Source organism: Haemaphysalis longicornis, unplaced genomic scaffold (genome assembly GCF_048455015.1).
Source record: "Haemaphysalis longicornis isolate Haplotype H1 unplaced genomic scaffold, Haemaphysalis longicornis Haplotype H1 scaffold_1, whole genome shotgun sequence".
NCBI lineage: Eukaryota > Metazoa > Arthropoda > Arachnida > Ixodida > Ixodidae > Haemaphysalis > Haemaphysalis longicornis.
Window position 1 is genome coordinate 107565871 of NW_027526203.1, and position 13455 is coordinate 107579325.

The 13455-nt window shown below is 46.8% G+C and overlaps 1 protein-coding gene across 2 annotated transcripts in view; it reads right to left on the reverse strand.

Moving 5' to 3' along the window:
• Positions 1-4109: 4109 nt before the first annotated feature.
• The window catches only part of LOC144165261 (uncharacterized), a 60868-nt gene continuing 51522 nt past the window's right edge, over positions 4110-13455 (reverse strand). For both annotated transcript variants that reach the window (XM_077695400.1, XM_077695391.1), the window contains one exon: positions 4110-4479. In XM_077695400.1, the coding sequence (XP_077551526.1) occupies positions 4322-4479 (158 nt within the window). In that variant the 3' untranslated portion in view covers positions 4110-4321. The remainder of the gene's footprint in view (positions 4480-13455) is intronic.

A 13455-nucleotide genomic window follows, 5' to 3' on the forward strand; every position in this document is an offset into this window, starting at 1 on the left:
TGGTGCGGAACATTATCCGTGTGTGGTTTTGTGCAGGCCATTTATATATTCATGAAAACACAATGTATTTTGATGAGAGGGTGTACTTATCATTTTTTCAAGGTTTTAGAAGAGTCGGCGTAGCTGTGACATACTTTTTTGCGGAGACGAAAGAATAACTCGGAATATGGAAACGTTATCCACAACTTTAACCTGGAGCACAGGTGCGCTGTTCTAAACGCTTCCTCAGGTGCCGCCAGACCAGGCCATGCGGAAAAGAGAGTCAATTTTTGTGCACCGAAGGCAAGATATGTTGCAACCAGTCGGCATCTCAGGTTGGTGAAACACACTGTATTACCAGGGAGTCATTTTTTGCAGCTGTTTTGTTTGGAGTGATTTCAGGCTGTTGAGAAGGGCCTTTCCAATGAACTTACTTCATCATGAACTGTCATCAAAGAGCGTTCTACAACAAAGAAAGAGCTGCCAGCCTCTGCATAGAGGGGAAGCTTGCAGTAGCGCATCGGTGGTTAGCGAGTTTGTGGGCATGCTGTGAAGCAGTTAAATCCAGGTGCTCAGCCTCGTGAACGCTGGTTGAAAGCCTCCGAAGATTCGCTAGTGGCTTTTGTTAACTTTCGCTTTGTCTTGGGGTGGCACCACATTTTGTTGTTAACACTTTTACAACTGCTCATTGTACATGGGCTTCGAGCGAAAAAATAGCCATGTAAACCGTAATTGAACTGCGTCCTTGAGCGAAAAAAATTGCCTCCGATCAACGCTGTCAAAGTGGTTGGAAAGCAAAGCTTTAAACGACACCCACAACAATTGTCCAAGAGGAGTCACTTTAATTCACACACGTGGCTCTACAAAGTGTGAAACCAGAGATTCTACCAGCCGTTACCTGGAATTCGCGGGGGCGGCGTCCCGAAAGCAGCAGCGTCGGGCACGGCCGGGCTAGAGCGGCCGACGCCGCCGCTGTAGCCCGGCCGTGTGTCGCCGGAAAGAAAACGGAGAGCAGCGTCTTTCGAAGGGTCAGAGAGCAGAACCTAGTCGTCCTGATGTGCTAGCTTGGGGCTACACCACCGCGTGACACAAGCGCAGACACCGAAATAATTCGTCGTGTGAGCCAGTGATTCCAATTTATACCGACATAAACTATATTTTAGTAAGTTTGAGAAGTGCGAGAAAGGGGAAAAAATTTTTATAATCGCTATTTATCAGATCCACTTGCTTCTTTCGCCTTGTGTAATACCTCTGATAACACAACCGAATTGGTCTTCCCCAATTTAGAAAACGGAGTCCCATTCGTGGCAAGCAGTCATATGTCTGTAAGTGGTCCCTACATTTTGTTTTCCCGACCTGCGCACCAATCCTTAACGTATCTTTGCTGTACGCTAACTTAATTCTGTCGGGTGCGGGTTACCTAGCAGGTGCTGTCGAAAAAGTTAATCAAGCCGGGAGAAAGTGCGCGGTGAACGGGAAGCAGCGCCAAAACAGGCCAAAACAACTGTCGCTAAACCAGACGACAAAGCCGTCCCGCCGAACCGCCCGCCGGTGCGAGCAGTTACCTGCGTGCGGGGAACCCTGGGTAATAGTGCCCTATCGCCACGCCATCTACACTGTGCTCCATGAGTGAAAAGCGCCCTCCCTATCCCCAGCCGCGTTGGGAGTTTCTTGTCCCGCACGCCACGAAAGAACCGTTTGCACGTAGAGGTAGAAAGCTTTGCTTTAAAACCATCGACGCAAAACTTTAACATCTCCAGAAGGACGTTAATTCTGTTTGTCTGAAGGTCTGCGTGTGCAGAGATTCAGTATTCCAAATATAGCGGATCTCGGCATATTTCCATGGCTCACCACGTAACAACCTCATGTTTCCCTCTTGCCTGTCTGTCGTGGGCAGCGCCGTCGCTTCTGTCCTTTTCTACCGCTGAGCAGACAGAGATGACTCGCTATTTGGAGTGTTTTAGCCTACTCAGACTGAGCTGGCCGCAGGATACGTATCGCGCGTTTGGATTTTATTCGGCGAGAACAGCTTCTCAACTGTGGTCATTGCGTCTAAAAACAACCGCTTTTTCACTCTCGGAGAGCAGATGCATCATCGCTTTCAGGTATAATTGCTGCAGACGACAAAGAAGGGGGTGTGGTGAACCGCGACTAATGTACGTTTGCTCCTGCGCGCAGAAAGCATACGCAGTGATAATAGTTTATTGTAATAAACATTCCCCGCAGTGATTTACAAGACCCCAGTATTCCAAAAATGCGTAATCCGGACGACAGGCAGCAGTTGGCGAAACGATTGATTTTACTGGATAATAAAAATAATTATAGCTGTTGCGTACACGGCCCGGTAACCATTCCAATCAGTGGCGGAATCGGGTGTAAACAAAGGCAGAGGAGGGAAAACGCGAAGGAGGAATTATATAAAGTGTTGGACGGAAGCACGTCTGGTCGGGGAAATGCATGACACAAATTAAAAACTCACACCGACTACGAGTGTTTATTAAAGGAGAAAAGACGTTTCGGCTCCCGGACGGGAGCCTTGTTCGCAGAGCTGAGGGGGCGAATGTGATCTCTTTATGTTGGATTCAAGATGTGACGTAGGCAACGTGCTTACACGTGTGGGAAGGTGCCGTCACTGCGATTAAGTGTGTGCTCCGTGGTTCGGATTGTCAGGGATTCAAGAAAAAGCCGCGAGGTCTAATTCTTCTCTTTTACCATTATTTTCGCATTGGGCCAGTCTATTTCGTGGCGAGTTGCTTATGCGTGTTCGGCCAGAGCATTAGATGATACGTTTTCCTTTTTCACGTCGCACATGTGCTGCTTGAGCCTTTGCTGGAAATTTCCTGTCTTGCCGTTACAGCTTCGATCGCAGTCTGCATAGGGAATCCTGGGAACTTTTCTTTTGTTAGCTTGTCTTTAACGTTCACCGGGGAGTGCCTTAACTTTGGTGTTTGCACGTGCGCTACATGAACACTGTAGGGGCGTGGAACACGCGCCAAGTGCTCGCTAAGTCCAGGTACGTACGGTATCGGAGCACGATTCTTGGGATGCGTCTTACTGGACGGTGCCGGACGTTCAAGCTGGCGTTCCACGGAGCGCTAAAAATGAGTCAGGGTAGCCACTTGCAGACAGGTCCCGATGCGCGTGCTGTATATATCGGCAGCGATAACTTCCGGTCTCTTGCTAGCTCTGTGCGTATGGCTCACAAGCGATGCGACTACATACCTTTTGTGGGAGGTAGGGTTCACAGAGTTGAAACGCAGATAGCAATCCGTGTGGGTGCTTTTTATGTACACGCTGAGCGTCAAAGATTTTTCCTTCTCGTTTGACGAGGAAGTCGAGGAATGGAAGCTGCCCGTGCTGCTCCTCCTCTACGGTGAACTTGATTGCATCATCCATGCTGTTCAGGCGTGCTGTGAACGCAGTCAGTGCCTCCTCCTTGATTACGATGAAGCAATCGTCTACGTAACGTATAAAGGTCTTGGGCGCAGGACTGAACGGATTGAGTGCACGTTGCTTAAGTTACTCCATCGTAAGTTTCACCACCGCGACCGATACGCCGGGACAAATACTTAGTACATATAGAAGATACCCATACACATCAGAGGAGCCTGTTTTTTTAAAGCGAAAGCGCTAATATTCAGGTACAAAATGACTCGTAGCGTCAACATGACCTGGAGCTCAGCTAAGGTCAGCCTCGTGCGCTTGCGGGGATTGAAGAAGTCTAGACACTCTTTCCTTCCAAGGGAAAGGGTGCGTAGCGTGGGGGACGAGGAAAAAATAAGGCGCGTGCCTCGAGAAAATGCGACAAGGAGGTACTGGATGCATACAAGTTCATTACGGGTTCGCGCCCAGAGCGGCGCCGGAGTCGGGCAGCGTCTGTGTTTTGTTTCGCGTGAAAGACTGCGTGCGCGTTCAGTGCGCGCGCTCTGCGTGAAAACAGAGCTTTCGCTTGACAAACTTGATTTATCTGTGTAATATTCTGGGGTACACCAGCAAACGTTCAGTAACTTTGCGGAACACTCTGCTAAATTATATTAACTGGGAACACATTTGTGCTCATTGTTGAAATAGTTTAGCAGCCCAAATGCTGACAGACAATACTCCAATCTGCGAAACATTTTTGCTTGGTTTCTTTATTAATACACACAGAGTATAGATAAACGCAATATGCAATGACGGGGAGGAAGGGCTTATCAAAACGCCTATTTTGGAGGCAACTGAGTGCATCCCTAGACATCGGCCCATTACGTGAAACTGGGTATAGGTAAAAGTTGTCATCAAGTTTAATGACTCGGATAATGCACATTCTGACGCCGCTGCTACTCGGTGAAATATTGCGAGTTTAGGTATACAGGGGGGCCATTGTGCGGCCCTTATTAATATGAAGCAACTCGAACTGGTGTTGGAGCAGTCTTCTGGCGATCTTCCCCGAGTCTGTTCTCGGAATTTTGGCGACGAAGAAAATTCCTCCATGTAGCTGCTTCCAAGGAGGCACTCGCCCTACGAATAAGAAGCAAATACGATGCAAGGTGAGGATAAGAAATATTGAATTAAAGTAATAAATATTCTACATAATACTTCTTTAACACACACTTTTTCAAATTGAAAAAAAACATTAACTTTTTCAGTTGACATCCACTCGATGCGACGAGTTATTACCGCGCAGGAAGCCCGGATAAAAAAATAGTCAATTCAATTCAATTCAATTCAATTAATTGATTCAATTCAATTCGATTCAATTAATTCAAGTCAACCTAGGCCTCTGTGCGTGAGCGTATTTTTAAAATGGCGGCGCGAGGACGTTTGAAGCCCTGGCTTGTGCCGAAGTGACAGGAGCATGCGCGAGAATATAGTATAGTATCTCGATTCTGTGCGCACAGAGAACCCGAAAAACCCTCAAGTAGGTACCATTAGGTGCGATAACAAGCCCTGATAGCGCCGTGTATGCGGGCCGAGCACTGCGTGGGATGGTTTTACATAACTATGGCTGGTGCGGCTGTTGGTGTGCCGACTCACCACGCACAGGGAGATGCCAGCGCAATTTAGATACTGGTCAGCCGATTTTAAAGCAAAGCTTTCTACCTCTACCCCCCAAGGGTTCTTTCGCGACCGTTGGTGTCACCCGAAAACTCAAGCCAACAAATAAAAGAATTTACTGGCACCGCCGGGAATCGAACCTGGAACTAATAGACTACCAAAGCGAGAGCCCGTTGTCTTACCGATTTAGCTACAAGCCCACGCGGACACGGGAAGACAAATGGTGTACTGACCAAGCACATCTACGGGTTTACCCCCTGCCTTCTCGCTGAATGCCACGTGAAAGCGTCACACGACCACTCACGCCCGTCTAGCGGCCCTGTGCGCACCTTGCTCATGTGCTAAGAGTTACAAAAATTAAGGGAAGCCCACACCAATCCATGGCATCTCACTTTTAGTACGCCAATGTGCTAAAGCCTGTGGCTTCTAGTGTTCACGTAAAAAATCACAACTCCTTGTCGTCCGCCCTCACGCCAAATCAAGGAATACATTCAAATACTCCTTGATGACCAGGCCATCACTCCAAACCCCAGCATCAAGATCCTGGGCCTACATTTCCAGGCCAACACCAAGAGTGACGTCTCCTTGCAGCGCCTCAAAAATAGCATTAATCTAATCATACACATGATCAGGCGAGTTGCCACCAAGAAGCTAGGCCTAACAGAATCCGGTACCTTTCGATTAATTGAAGCTTTTCTCCTCTCGAGAGTTACTTACGACAAACCCCTATCTTGTTCTCGACAAGCAAGACATAGAGATGCTTTATATAATGATTAGAAAGGCGGTCGAGCAGGCCATTGGTCTTATCATTAGTGCGTCCACACAGCGGCTGCTTAGCACGGGGCTCCACAACACGGTGGAAGAGCTGATAGAAGGCCATCTTTCTAACCAGAAGGTCCGACTCAGAACTGCGATGGGTAACCCCATGCTTCGCCAGATTGGCTGGGCAGACCAGAATGTCACTCCGCTTGACGGACTCCCAGACTCTTGGCGACTAAAACTAAAGATGCTCCCTTTGCTTAGAAATATGAACCCCTCACATGACGAGGGTCAACGAAAAGCACGGGCTCAAGCGCTAAACACGACCCTCGGGGTTCATGCAGTTATCTATACAGACTTCTCCAAACATCGAAGGCAGCAACAGGCCATCATCGTGGCTACCTCCAGAACCAACGTCCTTGCGTGTACCTCCCTTAGGACCCAACAAATGACGGCAGCACAAGAGGCAGCCATCACCTTGGCTCTCACTCAACCAGGGGTTCGGAGGGTAGTCACCGATTCCCAGCAGGCCTACTGGAATTACCAGTCGGGTTGGGTGTTCTGACCCGCACTGTGCGTGGTAAAAAACCACTCCCCAAACGGTTCCATTCAGCTCATCTGGACACCGCCTCACGCTTCAATGGAGGGCAACAAATACGCCCACCCAATAAGCCAGCGCTTTCACCTCCCGTGCTATGGAGCTGCACGAGGACAGTCACCCGCTTGTCACGTCCAGGGAGATAATCCAGCATTATCGCCTTCTGAGACAGACCGTACCTTCGCCTTACCCTGACCTTTCCCGAGAACAACAAACTACCCTACGGCTCATACAATCCGGGCTCATTCCCACAGCCTACGCGTCTTCACGTAATGCATCCGAATCGCTACGACGCTGAATGTAAATTTTTCTCAGAAGTAGGAATACTCCGCCCCGTAATCGGGGTGTGCGACTTTAGCACTGACCACCCTCCTCTCTATCCGACAACTACCCAATAAGAGCAATGGGAGATGCTTCTGTCCAGGCCCTCTCTACCTACCCAGCTGCAGCGGGTGGACAGAACACAGGCCGCGCGGAATGCATATGGGCCCTACAGAAGAAGGAATCACTCCCCAAGGCTGCACTCTAGGCCGTTCAGAAATCTGAACAGAAGTATTTCTTCCTCCTCCTTCTCAGCCGCAAGTCTCGTCACCGCCGTCCGCGGCGCAGAGACGGAGAAGTCAGATCGTCTATCACCGGGTTGGAGCTTACTTTGATTTTATAAAAAAAAGTTTTCACTCTTGTGCTACACCAATACAACTCAACCAAACACCGTTCATGCATCATGCATTGATTTAACCTTACCAAGAATATCTCTTTGAAGTAATAAATGGTGTGGTTAAGTGCAATTCACTTCTCTCTGGTTTTACTATTTGTAGAGCGATGTGAGTGAATTTAAGTGACGTCGCATGAGTAATCGTTATGGGTGCCGTTTACAGCTTTGCTTTCCAACCACATTCACGGGGTGGATTGGCGCGATTTTTTTTCTGAACACCCTGGTATTTAACCTTGTTTTAATGCCCATAACTGTCGGCCTACCCGTTCGTTAATGTTCTTCTTGACGTGTGAACAGTCTGAGTTAGCCGCTATTAAGAAATGGATCTTGTTAACAATGTAGGGGGGGGGGGGGGGGCTTGTTTTGTCACCGGACGCACGTTTTTACCGTCGACAAATTTTATGCTGACAGATATCTTTCTTAGATATACATTATTGCAATAACATGTAAACTGCGCTCAGAAGCGCGCTGCCACATTCAAGGCGGTTGATTCCACATATATGCAGGCAAGGAAGCAATGTTGCGGAATGGCCATCCCCATTTGATTCCAACTCCATTCCGAGGATATAGAACTTGTCGCAATTCCATTACTTTCAATTTCTCAGAATGACAAAACTTAGCCCATTCCAACTTCTGGAATGGACGGGCAGTTCAATTCCATTCCCTTCATTCCTCAACGCAAGAACTACCCCGTGCTGCTGTACTCAGTAACCTAAGAACGCAACATGAATCTGACGTTATCATACGCGTTGAAAACGGCAAAAGTATGCAAAATGTGTCACTTGACAACCAAGTTGTAAAGTAATAGCAGCTTGGTGACATATCTCGTGCAGAACAACTGGCCTTCTAATGCAAAAAGGGGAACTTTCACTCTGCCCCATTTTTCATAATAGGTATCGGGAGTTCCGCTGCTTATACTGTTTTCACATGCTAGCCAGTTCTAATGGTTTGTTCTTGCGCAACGCGAGATGAAGCAGCTATTACGTTCATGTCTTATTTTTCCGTTTCGTTGCACAGCCTGTCGCGTGCTCTCTCGCCATCTGCTGCCCCTGCCGTCAGGACAGCGCCATTGACAGGCCTGTCGCTCGTACCTCGCTGGCATCTACACGCACTTGAAATGCTTACTTGAATGATTTCAATTGAATTTAGAGCATTGAGCAGTAATGTTCTCTACCAACCCGAGAGACGGCAAGGCCTTGTCACGGAACACCGTTAACCGTTTTCATTCCATGTAGGATAGTCGCCATCGCTTCCAGGTTGACCTCCGTTTCGCTTGTTTATTTCTCCTAACATATTCTCTCAACCAAACACATTCAATACAGTACACGATTTATGACCCCCTCATTTTTCTGCGTGTGTAAAGGTATGAACGGAGCCCTTAATGGACGTTTTCGTAGCCGACTTAAGCGCTCGGCTTTTTTTTACATAACGCAACAAATCGAACAAATGCATGATCGGATTTGCTGATATAGCAGCATGGTGCTGCTGTATTTTTTAGGCCTAACGCACTTAGGTCAGCTGTTCTAAAGATCGCTTAGCGCCATAGCGTTTAAAGTGGCAGAACCATATCATGACGGGAGCCCTGGCAAAAAAGGAGTATGCTCAGGCAGATTGTTCCCACGAACAAGCCACCCATATGCTTCAGGACATTATCAAAATTTTCAAATTTTATTTATTTATTTATTTCTTTATTTATTTCAAAACAACGCTAAAGGCCATCCGGTGAAGGGTATTACATAGAGTGTAGATCACATCACAATGGGAGAAGGATAAATCAAAATTTAAGTAAAACACACAACAAAAAGGTTAAAATAAATGACAGTGCTTCACATAAAAAAGAAACACTCGCAGAGAAGACATCCAAAAACAAGTCCTGGGACCACTACGTCGAAATTGACACAACGGCACACGCACATTTTCTGGCGTTCGGAAAGAAAGACAAGCGATAACAAGAAAAGGAAAGCCTAAATTACAAATGAGGCATGAAATTGTGTTAGGCGTGCATGTTTCTGTTTGAGCATCTGTAAATTTCGAGAACTCTGTTTCTCGACGACAATGTGGGATGGCAGGTTATTCCATTCTGTCGTGGTTCGAGGTATGAATGATTGAACAAATGCGACCGAACGACACGTGATGAGTTTGGCTTTGTGTAGTTGATCGGGACGCGGGAAGATGGCTGAACGTTCACACATGAAATTATTATGAAGAGACGCATGATAGTAAAGTTTGTGAAATAGTGTGAAATCAGATACACGCCGGCGATGGGATAAGGATTCAAGTAGAACCGCCAATTGGGCTTCTTGGCAGCCGCTCATCTTGAAGGCGGAAGCGCTCACACAACAGGGACGAAAGCAGAAAAAAACAGAGACGACACGGTGCTAACCGGCAACTGTGTATTTATTGAAAAGAAACGCAACTATATACTTTCAACAACTCAAGTGGTGCGTTCATCTCGCCCAAGTGTGAGTAAAATTAATGTTCGGGTGTGCAGAATTGTAACAATCGATGAAGTGAAAGAGCTCATCCTCGATGTATGTCCAAATTAAAAAGATATCGTCAATGTACCTCTTGTACAGGAGGGGTTTTAAGTGGGATTCAGTGTGGAATGTGGCCTCTAAGTTCTAACTGCCCCATAAACAGATTGGCGTAGATTGGCGCCATCTTGGTTGCCATGGCGGTTCCGCTAACTTGCCGGAAGTACTCATTGTTGAATTGAAATGATTGCAGTTCTAAGACGAGTGCCGCTAATCTCGCAACTGCATGGCAGTCTGGGGTATCTGATTGTTTATGGAGCGCATACATGCTGGTTAATGCGGCTGTGCCTTCGTTATGGGGGACGTTTGTGTAACCCTATATATATATATATATATATATATATATATATATATATATATAACACAGAAATAAGGGTTGGCAGTCGAGAAAACCTCAGAAAGCAAAGGGGAGGATGTGGTAGATCATTGAAACAGATTAAGAATTTGGAAAGAAAGAAAGAAAGTGAAGAAAAAATGCCCGCCAGGTGGGATCCGAACCCACGACCTCCAGAATACCGGTCTGGTGCGATAACGCACCAGACCGGTACGATATCGCACCAGACCGGTATTCTGGAGGTCGTGGGTTCGGATCCCACCTGGCGGGCATTTTTTCTTCACTTTCTTTCTTTCTTTCCAAATTCTTAATCTGTTTCAATGATCTACCACATCCTCCCCTTTGCTTTCTGAGGTTTTCTCGACTGCCAACCCTTATTTCTGTGTTATTTTCAACGAGCCCCTCATTTCCTATTCTGATTCGCTATATATATATATATATATAGGGAGTAGTAGAACTTTGAAGATGGTAGAGAACACCACAGAAGAAAAACTTCGAACAAGGTAAAAGCGCGATTGTGGCCTACGTTTCAGCAAAGAGAACTTGAGGAAAGCAAGTTCTCTTTGCTGAAACGTAGGCCACAATCGTGCTTTTACCTTGTGCGAAGTTTTTCTTCTCTTATATATATATATATATATATATATATATATATATATATATAGGAAAGAAAACTTTGAACAAGTTAAAAGCACGATTGTTGCCAACGTTTCAGCAAAGAGACTTGCTTTAAGCAAGTCTCTTTGAAACGTTGGCAACAATCGTGCTTTTACCTTGTTCAAAGTTTTCTTTTCTTGTTTTCTCTACCATCTTCAAAAGTTCAACTGCTCCCTATATATATATATATATATATAGCGAATCAGAAAATGGGAAATGAGGGGCTCCGTGAAATAAGACAGAAAATAAGGGTTGGCAGTCAAGAAAACCTCGGAAAGCGAAGGGGAGGTTGTGGTGGGTCATAGAAAGAGATGAAGAAGTTTTTGAGTCGAAAAGAAAGTGGTGAAAAAAAAAAAATATATAGATATATATATATATATCTTCCTGTTTATTAAAAGTTGTACAGTTTGGTAGTAGCGCATCAACCGTTTGTCCTTTTTCTGTAGTCGTCCTGTAAACTCAAGCGCCCTACGTTTGCCTAAAGACTTCGATAAGCCCCGGAGGTAGGGTGATACATTGCCGAACTGTATCGTATATTAATCCTGTTTCGCCAACCTAAACAAACAATTGTTGCTTCTTTTCAACGCGAAGTGTGCACGCGCAGCTAGTTTATTCAGTAAAAGTAAATTACATTGTAAACCTAAGTTCCATATGCTACAACGCTTCCCAGAAAGCCTGAAAACCATTTAATGAATAAGTAAATTCGCTCTGAAGACGTTGGAGCAACATCTAGCGTGGTCTGTGCTCAGCGCGCGTCCTCGGCAATGAGACGAGCTATGCTTGAAGCCTCGGAATGTCTACGATGTACTATCTTGCACAACTGAAAATAATAAATTACTCGAATTTAGGCATATGCTGCACATACTCGTAGGTGCGTGAAACAAATAGAAATTTACCCAGCGTATTGAGATTGCAGGTTCGATTTTCTAACGCGGTGGCGCTTGTTGGTAGAGATGCTGAAGTAGATGCCGAACTATAACTTTGCGCCGATATTTCGAGGCATGCGTGATGTCCACAGGTGGTATTTAGTAAATCCCGGAGCTCTAATACAGCGCGAATCATAACCAAGGTGTTTGTTCTGCACAGACCTCCCAGAATTGAACAATCTCTCGAGAGGGCATTTGCCATTTATAACTACACGCTACTTCAGGCGATTTATCAGAGTCATCTAAGAGTCATTCATATAAGAGTCATTTATATAAGAGTCATCACTGCAACGTTTTTTCAAGCTGCGCGTAAACCAACAAACCAGGTAGTAAGACCGGACGTGCATTCTTTTTTGAGGGCTTGGGTTTTTGAGCAAAAAAAAGTGGCGGTTCTACGTAGTCCACGATGTTTCTTTTTGCATCCAAACTACAGTAAACCCTCGTTAAATGGAACTCGCATATCTCAAAATCTCGGTTCAGTCGAAACTTTCTTTCGCCGTGCATTAACCTCCCAAAGGTGCTGTGTATTTGCCCCCTCTTATCTCGAAGCGTTTTTCGGAGCGGACAGCGGATATCTCGAAATCTTGACCGGGAGTGCAGAAGGCAAAGTCCACTCCCAACAGGAAACGAGGGCTCCGTGCGAACGCTTAGCTCTTACTATAATGCCGAAAGTGGTCGTTAAGGGCGAATTTGAAATTCCCGCGGACGCAGCCGTTTCCTATCCGACTTGTCAAGCAACTGTGGGAGTGATCACGTGTGCGCACCTGCGGGCGACTTATGCGCGGTGGGGCGGCGTGTGCAGCGTGCGCCCGACAGTGCGCAACTAACCCTTGCAAGTGCGAGCTGGTATTCTTTGTTTTCCCCGCGATCTCCGCGCGACGCATCTTGAGTTCAGTTTTGCTGAGTAGTGAGTGGTCTGGGCAACGGACGCTTCCGAATATCGACCAAAATGTCCCGCCCAAAGCATTGCAAATCTCTGACGTTGGAGACAAAAGTCGCGTTAATCAAGGAATTTTTTTCCCTGCGAATGATCGGCAGCCAGAGGGCCGAACGGTGAAGACGGGTTTCACATGCGCTGTGGAATGTCACTAGTGATTGCTCAATTCCGCGACGCGAATCCCTTTCAAAGTGCTTCACCATCCTCTTGAGTATATGCTGCACCTCTGGAAGCGAAAATTAGGCCACTTCGGACATCGCTGCACCGAAAGGTGACCTTGGAACCTCCGGAACGATGGTTAGGCCTAACCCGCCAAAAGCCCTTCAAGCCCCATCCCACTTCGAACGCAGCTGCCGGCGTGGCGGCGGCTGCTTGTGCGGCGGCTGCTGCCACTGCTGCGAGTGCGACGGAGGGCGCTACATCGGCGCCATTGCGTACGCTCTTTGAAGAAGGACGGCAAGATAGCATGGATATGTCGACGCTACAACAAGGCCCACCGAACGGCGAAGTGATTCCTCCATCGAGAACACAAACGGACACCGATGAAATGGACGACCCCGACGACGAAGTCACCGGTTCAGAGGGGTGGGAACGTGTCCCTCTTTCAAGAAAGAAGCGGCCCACGAGAACTGACAGGGTGAGTCGGTCACGACATTTGCTACAACTCAGACCACTAGCAAAGATTCAAATCCGAAAGATACCCAGACATGCAATCGCCAGTGCTATTGGCCTCACGGCCCCTAGCGCCGAATTGGCTGAAATGGCCGCGGTAACCTTTGATGATGCTGCCAACAGTGCAAATATCGTACTGTATGATGAAAATCACGCCGCCAAGTTAATTGAAATTGACCACCTCACTTTCCGACAAAATGGCAAGCTGGAAACCCTTGAAGTTGTCGTTGAACTCAAGCGATCAAACAAAAACACGATTAGAGGTGTTATCCAGGTTGACCCAAACGAAAGCAACGAGACAGTCTTAAGC